Source organism: Cyrtonyx montezumae, unplaced genomic scaffold (genome assembly GCF_038088225.1).
Source record: "Cyrtonyx montezumae isolate F1298 unplaced genomic scaffold, pur_monq_1.0 scaffold_3, whole genome shotgun sequence".
Taxonomy (NCBI): Eukaryota; Metazoa; Chordata; class Aves; order Galliformes; family Odontophoridae; genus Cyrtonyx; species Cyrtonyx montezumae.
In genome coordinates, this window is record NW_027072034.1 from 122,629,179 (window position 1) to 122,644,441 (window position 15,263).

Sequence of the window (15,263 nt, forward strand, 5' to 3'; positions counted from 1 at the left end):
TGGGCCCCCAAACTGACCCTTGGGGGACACCAGGACAGGTAACAGGACGCCAGCTGGACTTAACTTCATTAACCACTACCCTCTGGGCACGGCCCTCCAGCCAGTTCTCAACCCAGAGAAGAGTGAACCTGTCCACACCACAAGCTGCCAGTTTCCTCAGGAGAATACTGTGGGAGACTGTGTCGAAGGCCTTGCTGAAGTCCAGGTAGACTACATCAACAGCCTTTCCCTCATCTACCAGTCTGGTCACCCAGTCATAGAAGGAGATGAGGTTGGACAAGCACGACCTGCCCTTGGTGAACCCGTGCTGGCTGGGTCTGATCCCCTGGTTGCCATGCACGTGTCGTGTGATTTCCCTCAAGATCATCTGCTCCATAACTTTCTCTGATACCGAGGTCAGACTGACAGGCCTGTAGTTCCCCGGGTCTTCCTTACGGCCTTTCTTGTAGATGGGAGTCACATCGGCAAGCCTCCAATCTTAGGGACCTCTCCAGATAACCAGGAATGCTGATAGATGGCAGAAAGTGGCTCGGCAATCACCTCTGCTAGCTCCCTCAGCACCCTTGGGTGGATCCCATCTGGCCCCATGGACTTGTGGCAGTTCAGATGGAGGAGAAGATCTCTGACCGTCTCTGCTTGGATCACAGGGGGTGCATTATGTGCCCCATCCCGGACTTCCAGGTCAGGGCAAGTACCCTGTGGACAACTGCTCTGTCTATTAAAGACAGATGTGAAGAAGGCATTGAGAACCTCAGCCTTTTCCTTATCATCTGTGGTTACATTCCCTGCCTTGTTGAGTAAAGGAGAGAAATTTTCCTTAGTTTTTCTCTTGCTGTTAATATATTTGTAAAAGGGTTTCCTGTTCTCCTTTACAGCAGTAGCCAGTCTAAGTTCAAGCTGGGCTTTAGCATTTCTAACTTTCTGCCTGCAGATCTTGGCCAGTTCTCTGTAGTCACCCCAAATAGCCTGTCCCATCTTCCAGAGGACATAGACTCTCTTTTTCTCTCAGAGTCTCAACAAAAGTTCCCGGTTCATCCACATTGGTCTTTTTCTCCTCCGGCTCGACTTACGGGACTCCTGGACAGCCTGCTCCTGCGCCTTTAAGATTTCCATCTTGAGGAGCATCCAGGCTTCCTGGGCCCCTTTACCCCTCAGGAGCAAGTCCCAAGGGACCCTTGCAACAAGCATCCTGAACAGGTCAAAGTCTGCCCTCCGGAAGTCCAAGGTAGTAGTTTTGCTAGTCATCCTCTTGACGTCACCCAGAATAGCAAACTCCACCATTTCATGGTCACTCTGGCCAAGACAATCTCCAACCTTCACATCTCCTACTAGTCCTTCCCTGTTAGTGAAAAATAGGTCTAGCAAGGCAGCTCCCCTGGTAGGCTCTTGCACCAGCTGTGTCAGGAAGCAATCATCCACACATTCTAGAAATCTCATGGACTGCTTCCTCTGCGCAGTATTATATTTCCAGCATATGTCAGGGAAGTTGAAGTCCCCCATGAGAACGAGTGCTGGCCATCGTGCAACATCTACGAGTTGCTTATAGAACACCTCGTCTATTTCTTCATCCTGACTAGGTGGTCTATAACAGACCCCCACCACGATGTCACTCCTGAAGACTATCCCCCTGATCCTTATCCATAGGGACTCTACTTTGTCACTTCCAACCTCAAGCTCTTCAACATCAAAACACTCTTTGATATAGAGAGCTATGCCACCACCCTTTCTTCCCTGTCTATCCCTTCTGAAGAGCTTGTAGCCATCAATGCCAGTATTCCAGTCATGGGAGAGGTCCCACCATGTTTCTGTAATAGCCACAAGGCCATAGTTAGCCTGCCTCACAATGACTTCAAGCTCTTCTTGTTTATTGCCCATGCTGCATGCATTGGTATAGATGCACTTCAGCTGAGATATCTGCCTCACCCCTTTCTCCAGCACAGCCTCCTTAGGCTCTTTACTGGTGAGCCCTGTTTTATCCTCTTCCCCCGTCACAGCTAGTTTAAAGCTCTCTCAATGAGTCCAGCTAGCTCCTGTACTAGGATTCGTTTCCCCCTTTGAGATAGGTGCATCCCATCAACAGATAACAGGCCAGGAGGCCCCGTGGTCAAAAAACCCAAAGTATCTATCTCTACACCAACCTCTCAGCCAATTATTCATCACCTGTGTTTTCCTAGCCCATTCTGTGTCCTTCACCGCCCCAGAAGGTATAGAAGCAAACACCACTTGTGCTCCCACCCTTGAACTAATCACCCTAATCCCCTGAAATCTCTTTTCATAGTTCGCAGACTTCTCTGAGATATTTCATTGCAGTCTGCCTGAACTACGAGTAACGGGTAGTAGTCAGTGGGGCATATCAAATCCGGGAGTCTTCTAGCAATGTCCCTGATCCGAGCCCCAGGGAGACAGCACACTTCCCTGCGGTTTGGGTCTGGTCTGCAAACGGGGCCCTCAGTTCCCTTGAGAAGGGAGCCACCCACTACGATCACCTTCCTTTCTTTCTTAGTAGCAGCAGTCTCAATGCACGGAGGTGACTGCCTTGCCATTGGTGACCTCCTGCGGGAATCTTCCTGCACTTCACACCTTATCACCTCTTCAACATCCAATGCTGCAAATCTATTGCTTAGGGGTATCTGGGGACACTGGGGAGGCAGAGGGGGAGATCGCCCACGGTACCGAGCAGGGACTCTCTGCCAGCCCTCCCTATCCCTCAGATATCCCCCTTCTGCCCTACGGGGACAGGTCAGGGAGTCCACCACCAACTGTGGGGGATCTCCCTGGTACCTTTCTCTCTGGCGCTCTAGGGAGCTACTCCACCAGTCAATCTCCCGCTCACAGTCCCTGATGGCCCTCAGTCTCTCAACCTCCTCTTTCAGTTCAACCACCATGCTAAGCAGATCTTCCACCTGCTCACACCTTGCACAGGAGAGCTGCTTAGCACCCTCATCCAGCAGCAGCAGGCTCTGGCACTCCTTGCAACCAGAGACCTGTGTGGCCACGCTTCTAGGCAGACCTTCTGTCTGGGTCGCCACAGCCTTTTTAAGGCAAGCCCTCTGTCTAGTAGAGACCATGGCACAAAAAAGAATAAAAACAAATACATTAAAAATTGAAAGTAAATAAATAAATAATAGTTTATAATAATAGATATATATAGATATGAACTGTAATAACATAAAAATAAATAAATAATAATAATAATTAAAAAAATATATATATATATAATAAACACAAACAAACAAACAGTGGGTAGTGACACTTCGCTGCCCTCCCTGAGCCCTATTCAGCTGAGGGGTGAGGGCGAGGGCGCTGAAACCCTGGCAACGCCAACGCCTTGTTAACCTCTTGCGAGAACAGCCAGTAGGGACTGGCCGCTCTCACTTGGTTCCCGAGAGACAGGAACCTTCTGAAAACCTGCCCTGTACCTCAATCAGCCACTGCAGCTTCGGCTGTGCCGATTTCAGAGCAGTTGATCACGAGGACTGAGTGTTACTTCCGGGTTCTGACCGTTTTAAATCCCCCGCCGTTGCCCTGGCAACGCCTATGCCACATCAGCCTCTTGCAGAGAGAGAGCTGCCGGGATCTGTCGGACTAGCCACTCTCACTCAGATCCCGAAAGACAGGCTTGGCACATGGCTTCATATTCTAGAGCTGAACAATCAGTTAAGCAGATTTTTTTTTTGGTACGTGTTTAAATGATGATGTACAAAAAAGTTTTGATAAGAAGAAATAACTGTGATTTTAAGCTAGCTGAAAACCTTTTGTAAATTGTTAATACAGTGGCATTTAGTTTATTCTGATTTCATTATGCAGTAATGGCTTATCTTGTGTTGTTGCTTTTTTTTGTCTAAAAGGCAAGAGATGCTGTTTAAAAGTACACTATAGTTGTCTTTCTAATATTTGATGCGAAAAACTCAGTGTCTTCTGTATTTACAAAGTAAACGCACATTTATATTGAGGGTGGTCATCTTATAACATAGCATCCATGTGTGACCTGGAGAAGCAGTTGCAGCTCATGCCAATGAACAAAAATGATTTAGGCTGTTATTGCTGAAAAAAAAGGTAAAACTTGTGCAGATACAAGTTGCCTTAAACCTAGTCTTGCACCTGCCTTTTCAGGCTTGCAACATCTGTACTACTGCGGTTACTCTTCTGATTTTACACCATAGATGACTGAACCGCATGTTGCTCACAAGTGCTGCAGGTGCAGTGTGCTAAACTTGAATTTGGGTTTTCTTCAATCTCTATGGCATACAGTAATGATGCATTCTATCTGAGGACACTAAACTTAGGCAAGCGTGCAAATAAAGGTGTGGGATTTGCTAGCTAAGTTAGAATGTTATTGGGTTAAGGGATATGAATGGAATATGAAAGAAGATAAGAAAGGTAATAGATATGTTAGCAAGAATCTCGTAATATTCTCCAGCATACCATGGTTTAGGCACAGACCATGTTAGGTGTTGAGGTTCTGCTGTCATCTCCTATGCAAACCATAATTCTGTCACTGAATTAGGTAAATGTATTGTGTTTAATAAGAATCTGTTGCTAAAGTTTTAATTATCTTACTGCTTTTTGGTATTTTATGGTGTAATGAAGAGCTACATGCCTTAAACATAGGAACAAACTGTGTGCTTTTGGAACTACCTTTTGTTTCTGTTTTCCGTTCTTTCATCTTTGTCTTGTCTCAATTGGCTTTAGTATGATTTCATTCCTCCTATCATACCTGTCGTGGAGTCAGTAGATCCTGCATCATGGAGGCAGGGCTTGCGCAAAACTGGCATTGTTCTTGTGCCCAATAAGGGTGAAAAGGCAATGGTGAGGTTCTGGTGTGCACAGGCTTGTGTACAGGTTGCAAAATAACATATTTAATCAAATGTTGGTACCAGATTTGCATGGTTTTAACTTTGTATCTCATGATCACTGTGTGTATTACAAAGTGTGAGTTTTTCCAAGCTAACTTTTAGAGGAGTAGTATTCCTTGACCAGTTTTGTGTTATTTATCTCATTAACTAATTCAAGAGAAGATTGAGTAGGTTGTCTCTCACCACAGCTCCCCTATATATTCAGTACTTCTGTGATGATTAAAAGTAGTTGTGTTCTCAAATAACTGTAAGGAACATGAATCACTACAGGTAATGCAAATTAATAGCCTTTAATTTGCTACTGTGTTTTATAGTTTCCAACATCTACAGCCAAGGTTTCTTCCAAAGAAGAAGAGAGGAAGGATGAATCTCCTGCTTCGTGGAGGTTAGGTCTTCGAAAAACTGGTAGTTACGGTGCACTTGCAGAGATTACTGCTTCTAAAGAAGCTCAGAAAGAAAAGGACTCTGCAGGTGTTATACGTTCTGCTTCAAGTCCTAGACTTTCCTCTTCATTGGACAACAAAGAAAAGGTAATTGTTTTCAGTGTGAAACAGCATTTTGAGGAACTCGTATACCTACCATAGATGCTTATGAGGTATTGTAAAACACATTCTCCTTAGTTTACTGCACATTTATTCTTTAGTAAAATTCCAAACTGTTAAACTGTACAGCTTTTGTGTAGTTTTTTTAAAAGTACAGTATGCACCTTTACTGTCTTGCAGCTTGCTACATAGATGTGAGACTTGTCTCTTTCAGTGACTTGTTCTGTCAGTAGTAGCATTTTTTAGAGTTAAGGAGACCTGAGGGCTGGCAGTTTTGGCATCACTTGGAGAGTGATGTTGAAAAAATCTTCTGAAAAAGAAAGCTCTTCTTGAAATCTGTGTTCATTTTTTACTTATAAAATGTTAATTACATATTTAAACACAAATGTACTGTAGTACATAGACTAATTTGGAACAGGTATCTGAACAACATATGTTCACAAACAGTTCCCTATTCCTGTTTTAATCTTTAAGATATTTATTTGAAACTTAAAACTCACTTGTATAATTGGGTCACAGTAGATACAGATGAAGTTACCATAATGGTGATTTTCCAGCTAAGAGGCTGTATAATCAATCAATAATAGTAACACTGAATAAAAATCTGTGTCTTTCAGGAGAAAGATGGGAAAGGAACTAGACTTGCCTATGTTGCACCTACAATACCAAGACGACTGGCCAGTACCTCTGACATTGATGAAAAAGAAAACAGGTGACTCTGAAGTTACTGTGGAATATTAAATTACGTCATTACAGAGTGGCTGAAAAATGTACTGATATGAAGATGATGCTAGTTTATAACTGTTCCATAGGTTATGCTAGAGGGTAGTTGAATTCCAAAGGAGTTTTTGTCATGTAAATCATAATAACCCTTTTTAAAATCCACATTATTTTGTGGCAAGAGCAGGTCTAGGCATTGAGTATTGTCATCTTGTAGGAGAAAATTAAATTAAATGCAAAATAGTAAGTTGGAAACTTCCGGTTAATGAGGGATACAAAAAGAATTTTACTGCTTTGTCTTGAGCCATGGAGTGCTGACATTGGGTTCCATTATTACTTTTGCTGAAAAAAAAAAAAAAACAAAAAAAAAACAACCCTCTTTCCTACAGGATTTGGTTAAAGCCATCTCATTTGGCACCAGCAGTTTACAGAAATCCTGGCTGTTCTTTTCTAACTTCTATCTTTCTTATTTAAGTGTTGATCTTCCATCATTTTTTGGAGATACTTAATCCTTTCCTAAGATTTTTTCTTCCACTTATGGTATAAAGAGAATAAAAAGTTCAAGTGCATAGGCTTGCCACTTACTAGGATTCAGAGTACTTTCACGACATACCTTGTCAGAATCTTCCCAGTTTTCACTTCTGTCCTTTATTAAGGTTCTACATGGCTGCTTTCATAAGTTTTAATATAGAATGAGAAGTCTCCTTAATGCCTTGTTTCTCTCAGACTGTATCTAGCTGAATTTTGAATAACTTAAAAATTAAAGTACCTCTCATTGATCAAAATATGCTACTGTAATCATTGTATCTAAGGCTGACAAGCCTGTTTATGAAGAGGTGTATTTTAGCTCAGTTAAGAGCTAACACAAGATTCATTCTTTTTTCTTACACTTGTGGTGGAATACTGTTGGCTAAGCTCAGTCTCTGAGTAATGAATTCTGTTCTGAAACAAATATTCCAGATCTCATCCTCCCTTAAAGTTCAACTTACTATGTTGGCATCTCTTAGGTTACTTGACTGCTATTTCAAATCTGTTTTTCTGTAACACTGCAATTTGGGGTTTCTGTTGTCGTTCTCTGGGAGTACTGTATTCTTATTTGAGGCTGTATTTATTAGCTGGTTCTGATTTTATTATAACAGACATTGTTCTTATGTTTTATTCTTTCGGGATTTTCTCAAACGCTCTCACTATCTATACCTGAAGTTTGGGATAAATATTTAATTGCAATCATATTTCTTAGAAATGGTTATTACTTGTTACAAAGGGATTAAATTTTGGTGCAGTGTATTTGTCTCCTTGACATAACAGTCTTAACCATCATGACTTATTCCAGTTCCAAGAGTGGTTACCAGCAATCTTGTGTTTTTCCTGATATGCGTTGTGTGACCAGAGATCATCAATGTCATTAGACCTGATGTTGACTAAATGGTTGACCTGAGAACTTTCTTTATTCCTTGATCTACAAGTACTAAAGCATGCTTTTGAGCCAGGCTGTTTAGACACCTGTACCTTGCCTAGTGTATGCTATGGCAAAAAATTAAACTTATTTAAAGTCATAAGATAATTTTGACATTTAGTCTGATCCCTCCTTACATGTGGAATTTTAACAGTCTGCCTTACAAGTTCATTAATTAATTGCTAAGAGTTCTGCCTTGTCCCAGATCTCTATCCTTGTTGCTTAGTTTAATGCTTTGTTCTTGTTCCACCTGCCTGAACAACTGCTTGTCTAGATAATAGATGATGTAATGTAATCCATCTTGCTTCCTTCTGTGAGTAATGGAAAAGACTTCCGGATTTTCAAGATTAATCCTAACTGGGCCTTTAGAGTGCTTGAAATCTGTAGTGGCTTGTATTGGCCAGAATTTGATCCTTTTCTGAAGTTGCTTGCAACTACAGAAGTGCTAGCATAGATATTTTTTTGTGTGCAAAAGGATATATTTGGAGTAGAATCTAAAATCCATAGATATCTTGAACATAAAACCCATCTCGCAAGATTTTTTCATCACACACAATTACCTTTTGTACTTTTGTGCAAGATATTTCTTTCTTCCATCCAACCTTTACTTCAAATCTTGTTTTTTTGTTAGAAGCTTTTGTTAGCTACTCAATTTCTTCTATCTCTGCATCAGTTTTCCAAGTTTTTCCAAGCAGATTCTTGCACAGTTATTTCTTGATGCTATAAACTGCAACAATAGAATGGAAATTCTTCATGACTAAAGTAATGTCAGCTAGTGATACATGGCAGGCCACTGAGGAATGGCTACTTCAGGCCTGTTTACACAAGTCTAAAGTATCATGAGTTCTAACATGAATAATCTCATGAAATCAACTTCTAAAACAAATAGTTTTCCCTTGATGGCACTTAATTATGTCAGCTAATAAAGAAGCATCTTGTTCCTTTTTAGAGGGAAGCAAAGCCAGCAGTGGTCATGGATAAAAGCTGATGTTGGACTTCTCCTTTAAAAGTTTTTCTTCTGATACTTCTTTTCAGTTGTGTTTCAAACAGGGTTAATTTCAATCTGATATTTTTTGACAGGAATTTGAAAATTATTGTGCATAACAGGTCATTTTATTCTTTTTCTCTACTGTTATGTTTATTTTAAGTGTGTTTTCCACACACAAGTTTTTCATCTTTAACTTGAAAATCATTTTCAGCTTTCATCTAAACCAACCTGCTTTAATATGAATTTGCTAAAACAAAATCTTATTTACAGGGACTCGTCTGCTAGCTCAATACGTAGTGGCAGTTCCTATGCAAGGAGAAAATGGGAGGAAGATGTCAAGAAAAACAGTTTGAATGAAGGTCCTACATCTTTAAACACAAGTTATCAAAGAAGGTGTGGGATTTTCTCTTGTCTTTTTTTGATCAAATAAGATTCCAGATTGAAAAAAAAAATAATTTCTGAATCCTTTACTTGAGCAGTATCTTGATAAAATGGTGTTCACAGTAATTGCAGAGTATGTACTTTAGCCATACTATTTTTACCAGCTTAGAGCATTAAATCAAATGCCACGTAGGTTGCTCTGAAAGTAATGCCTCCTATTTATTTCCATTGAAACAAACACATTTACAGTAGAGCACAATAACACTACTTGATAGAGCAAATTGTCAGGTACAAAACAACATTTTTTCAGTGTAGCCACCACCATTAGCTATGCATTTTTTCCTAGAACAAGAGCCTGCATGCCATGCTCATAAAAATTTGCACCAGGGGAGGTGAACAGTATTTCTTTTGTCACTGCTGAAACACCACCCCCTGCCTCACTGTGCTCACCTCCACTGCTTGATCTCAATAAACGTTCAGCAAGCGTCAGTGAATGTCAATGGGTGCTATTTTTTTCTGCATGGAGGAATTCAGTGCCACACCTTTGCTTCATCTGCACTTCCATGTCAGACACCATTTTGTCAGACTGCCTCTCTGCTGCCATCTGTCACATGGCAACAGGATGTAACAGAATATTGGTGGGAAGGTTCCACCTCTACTGCCATGCCACCATCATTTGCCTCTGATATCGTGGGCCAATGTAATAAAATAGTAGGTATTACTCTTGGAGCAGCCATTGTATACGAAGTTACATACTTTCTTTTTCCTATTGTTTATTTCAGTTTGAGGTTCTTTTGATTCCTTCCAGATACGTTTGGTAGCCAGAGATAACACTTTTAAATGTTAGAGCAGAAGTAATTCATATCTGAAAAGCGGAGTGTTGAATTCTGTTTTTACATGAAGATGTCAGAGGTCTTGGGCTGCTGTCCATCATGGTAGATTATAGCCATACCTCTTTGAGTATTGCCATCATAGAGTGCATATGTAAAACTAAAACTAAGGGAGATTAATATGAAAATAATTTTCAGATGTTCATGGTTCTTGTAGGATTATTTTGAAAGCAATTGTATCCAGCAATTATATACATGATTAACTTTACTCTGCTATACAGTTTCAGTGGCAGGTGTTTAGGTGAAATTCATTTATATTAATAGAGTAAACAAATATCTAAATGAATAGATCAGAAAAAAGAGTTGGACATTCGAGTAGCTAAGTGTGTACTTACATGTGCTGATGATGTAAGTGGTAACTTACATCAGTGGTGCTTCTTTTTTTTTTTTTCAATTGTGCCATTGATGTTTTATCAGCGTGCTGTTTTTAGTGTCTTTCATGCAGCATAATACATCTTCTCTCTTCATTAACCTCTTATCTTAAAACAAAAACTAAGTTTTCTTAACATTGAGCTTAGGATAGTTGTTGCAAAGATTTCTTGTTCTGGATGGAAAATATTAACAGTTTGGTTTATGAACACAATCTTTGCATGTTAGTCTTTATCAGTGTTAATGTTCTAGACGTCAAACGCAGTGTACTCCTCACTTTCATGTGATATGTAGTGCTTTCACTGTATATTTTCTTAGTTGTCCTTGTACAGTTTTTTTTTCCTTTGTCATTTTAGACTTGATAGCAATAGAAAGAAAGATCAGTAGGAGAATGACAAGTAGCTAACTTTCCTTAAGCCTTTTGTACATCGTAATGTGATGTTCTGTCTGTCTTAACTGTCTTAACTTCTAGAGCTAACACATGAAAACATACTACTTGGTTATGCAAATTATGTTCAGCTGGAACTAATGGATAAAAATGTGGAAACCACTGGGTTGGGTCATCTTAAAAACTAGAAGAGAAAGGGAAAAGCATTAGTGAGAGTTGTTTTGTTGTTTGTTTCTTTAAAAAGCACATAACAACTTTTGAAAATTGTTAGAGGACTGCTCTTGACGTTTTTTTCTGACAAGCTGTGAAATAAGATTCTGTATTTCCTGAGTACTTCAGTGTGGGTGAAACAGCAATTTAAAAATGGTATACTGGGGACTCCATATCAATACTTCAGTAGATGCAGTCAAGACAGTAACACGTAAACTAGTGAAATGTCATTTTTTATCTTCTCTTCCTGTGGAGAAATGGTCAGGTCTGTTGCCTTTGCAAGTCATAAGTTAGAAGTTATACTCCATGAAATAATGAAGAAAATCGCTTTGGAAAATGCTTCCTTCGCCCCAGAAAGTTTCCAAGACTCAACTGGGACACAGAGTGGTCAGGCAGGAGCTTAATGGAGCATTCACAGCTTTGTGATATTTTTGGAACCAGGAAAGATAAGTAATACAAGTGCATGAACTGTACGTGTCTCTCCTTCAGTGGCTCCTTTGGTAGAAGACAAGATGATCTGGTTAGTTCTAATGTTCCAAGTACTGCATCAACAGTTACCTCTTCTGCTGGTCTTCAGAAAACACTGCCTGCCGGCGCAAACACTACTACAAAGAGTACAACGGGTTCAACTTCAGCAGGTGTACAGAGCAGGTAGTGCCACCAGCATACTTTTTATTGTTGTTTTTTTTTTGTCAGGTCTACTGTGTGCTTATGTACGTGCATGCGTTCTTGTTTAGTAGATCATGGGGCTCTGGATTTTTTCACATTCCTGTTCAATTTCTTTCATTTTTACACAATTTGGCTCAAATTGTGAGTGGCTCTCTACTGTAAAGTGACAGCCATGTTGTTCTAAAAGAATAAATCCAATATTATAAGGGTGAAGAGTAAGAGTTCAATTATTGTGAACTCTTCAATTCCTAATTAAATCAATTTAATAGCTCAACTTGAGCTTCCACCGTGGAGACATTTCTCAGATTGTTTTTAAAAAAATCCACCCCTCAACTTACATGTTATTAGTTGTTTAGTAAAGTGCTTTCATTGTTTAGCTGTTTCCTTTTCTCTTTTTTTGTGTTGCTACTTGTTATGCTGTAGTACCTCAAATCGTTTGTGGGCTGAGGATAGTACTGAGAAAGAAAAGGACAGTGTTCCTACAGCAGTGACGGTTCCTGTTGCACCATCTGTTGTAAATGCTGCGGCCACTACCACAGCCATGACTACAGCTACTTCTGGCACTGTGTCCTCAACATCAGAGGTCAGGGAGAGACGGAGGTGTGTAAAGGTCCTACGAGTAATGTTGCTCTTGTTCAAAAGTAATCTTTCTTTCTTATTTAAAGGAATGTGTTGATTACCACAGTTTGGGATAGTGCAGTATGTAAAGCGGTGAGTGGTGTTCGCTTGCTGTTAATTGAAACAACTAGCAACATGCCTCAGTTACTATGAACTAAGTATTGGTGGATCTCATCCATGAAACTTCAGAGTTCAATACTGTTTATTTTTGACTGTCTTTGGGTTCTCATTTATATGCAGTATTTTTTATTTTTCATTTTTGTTAATAGATTACAGGAATCCTCTTTAAAATACCCATAATTGAACTACATAAAAAACAATGAATTAAAAAAAAAACCAGTAATTTCTTACTTCAAGTACATTGCTGCTTTCTGAGCTACTGTGCCAGTATGTTGATAAGTTACTGTGTGGTAATTTTTTTTCTCACTTACACCTGGCACTACTGAGACATTATTTAACCAAACACCCTTCATTCACTTCATTGCTTCATTTAGGATCGTTAGTTTTCCCCAGGTTTGCTTATTCTTTATATTTATTAAAGTTTATCCCTTAATCCTTCTGCTGAAATGCACATTCAGATTTCTGTGTTGCTGCTGTATTAGTTTAGAAATGCAGCTATGATATCAGTGGCAGATGCACATCTGCTTATGCAGATATATATTAGCTAAAGCTATTCGTTTTAGAGAAGAAACACAGATTCTTCTCATTGGCTAAAGGCAGCAGCAGCATTTACAGATTCCACGTGGATTTGGCCACGTGGAAGATATTCACGGACCATTTTTCTTTCATACCCAAAACTGAAATGAACTTTAAATGGAGATTTGTTTTTGTTTCCACCATGATTCAGGAAGTGCCCACAGGTGCTGACAACTATTTTAAATAAAGCCATAATCAGAACCTACATTTTCATTTGCAGAGTACATCAGTTTCAAAAAGTAGTTCCAATTTTAAAATGCAAATGGTATTTCAGTATCAGATGAGCTAGAAAAGCAAGAAAATGTAAAACTAAGGCTTTCACTGTCTCGTTTGCTCTCACTTAGTGTATGTATACTAATGCACATATACTACATATGTATTAAATACCTGCAGTCGGCCTGAAGTTCTTTGCTTTTAATCTGATTAATCAGTGCTGATTGTATAATATATCATTGTAGATGTATTCTTGATGCCATATTAAAGCATCAATTAAGTCTCAAAAAAAATCAGCAACACTTGAATATTTACTGTGTGCATGTTGTACACGAAATGTGTGCACATGCATATCTATCTGTATATATACAGATACATATATCTCTCTGTGTGTATGTGTATCTATGTGTGTTTATAAGCACATGAATAAGTTGTGTCTACGAAGTATTATATGCTGAATATTTTCTTAAGAAATGAAGTTGATTAATCCATATCTATCGACTGAAACTGTGTTATTTGGAAACTGTAAAGTAGCATTTCAAATAACTGAGAAGTAAACACATTATCTGATTTTAGTAATGAAATACGTAATGATGCATCTTTTTTGAATGTACTGAAGAAGTGACATTCTTTATCTAATTTTCAGGATTGCTTTAGAGAAATAGCAAAATGAATGACAAACATGAATCTATAAAATCTTTATACTATGAATAATACTGCATGACTGACCTATGAGTGGTACACGTGGGGTGCTTGGGAGGGCCAGTTTCCAGTGTGCACATGACAAGTATTGAGTTTTCATTTTCTTTCAGTGAGTTTTAAAGTTTTTCATTTCTTGGAGAATGGGAGTATGTATACCAATCACTACTGAGCTATTTGCAGTAATTTGCAAGCTCTAAATGTTATACCAGCTCTGCAGACAGAACTATCTTGGGTAGGTTAAAGGCTGTGGCTAAATAATACATTGCCTAACTCTAAACTTGAGCCATTGCAAACCAGATTCACATGACCAGTTGTATTTCAGGTTAGCTAAAGCAGCTAGTAAACACTCTTTTCCTTATACAGATAGGGCTCAGGAAAACAGAAAATCTAGGAAAACAGAAAGCCAAAATTACTGTTTGTAAAAGAGCAAGATAGGGAAATCAAAGTAATATTGGTTTATTTGTTCTAGTTTGTCATGTTTTCTATCTCTGAAAATAACAGCTAATTATACATTTTTTCCCTATTTTAGGGGTAATTTGATTAGTAGAGATAGAACATAGTTGTTAAGACATAGACATAATAATTTGTGTAAATAAAGCGTATTTCAATAACTTAGAACTGTTTTAGAACTCTCCTCAGTACTTGCAAGCAGAGAATATCTAATTATGTGATCAAATAACTGCTCTTTCCATAGATTAATCTTCTAAGTGTTAATAGGTGATAGTGTCTCAAACAAAATATTAGAATCAGTAGCTGGTTTTTAACTAAAGAAATGCAGAAAGTAGTATATAGACGATCAGAAAATATTACAGAATCTGATTCTACAGTTTTTAATATTGTTAAAATCGGTGTTCTACAGAAGCTCAGAGAGGTTTTGCATAAGATCTGTCTTTAGGATTGTCTAAAGCATGAATGATTCATGTGAAGACATGGTAATCACTTCCTCAAGGATTTTCAGTCTCAGGTGCAGTATGTAGTTTATTTAGGTTTTCTGCCTTATCACTACATTAGCTTTTCTAAAGCTTAACTATTATGTTAAGGGTTTACATTTCCATGCACACACATATATGTATTTTGTGTGTAAATGTAATGGGCTGAGGTTTTTGAGGTCTTCTACCCCAACGTTAGTTCACCAAAGTAGTTATATTTACAGAAAAACAAATGTAAATTAAGTGGGAAAACATATATATTTTTATTGAGTTTTAAGGCTGCTATCTTGACCAACAGGACATGATGCTATGGACGAAATGCCTAAAATGTAATCCATCCCATATAGTCAAAGGTTTTCTCTCAGTGCTTTGTTTTTGTCATACCTTGTTGGAGTACTTTACTGACCATTTGATGAATTTGTCTAAAGATTATCATTTGATAACTTGTTTGTAATTAATTCTTTAGATCATACCTCACTCCAGTACGGGATGAAGAGTCAGAATCCCAAAGAAAAGCCAGATCCAGGCAAGCAAGACAGTCCAGAAGATCTACGCAGGTATAATTTTATTACAGCTTCTACTTTTATGGAAACATGCAGCTCCCAAAGTAAAGTGAAGTTTTAGTTTCCCACTAAA

The 15,263-nt window shown here is 38.8% G+C and overlaps 1 protein-coding gene across 8 annotated transcripts in view; it reads left to right on the top strand.

Annotated features, from left to right (window-relative positions):
* PPP1R12A (protein phosphatase 1 regulatory subunit 12A) overlaps positions 1-15,263 on the top strand; it is a 126,134-nt gene that overhangs the window by 84,245 nt on the left and 26,626 nt on the right. For 4 of the 8 annotated variants that reach the window (XM_065743250.1, XM_065743245.1, XM_065743243.1 and 1 more), the window contains exons 10-15: positions 5,171-5,386; positions 6,016-6,110; positions 8,833-8,955; positions 11,290-11,451; positions 11,893-12,069; positions 15,094-15,184. In XM_065743250.1, the coding sequence (XP_065599322.1) occupies positions 5,171-5,386; positions 6,016-6,110; positions 8,833-8,955; positions 11,290-11,451; positions 11,893-12,069; positions 15,094-15,184 (864 nt within the window). The remainder of the gene's footprint in view (positions 1-5,170; positions 5,387-6,015; positions 6,111-8,832; positions 8,956-11,289; positions 11,452-11,892; positions 12,070-15,093; positions 15,185-15,263) is intronic. The other 4 variants (XM_065743246.1, XM_065743248.1, XM_065743247.1 and 1 more) reach the window with 3 other exon arrangements.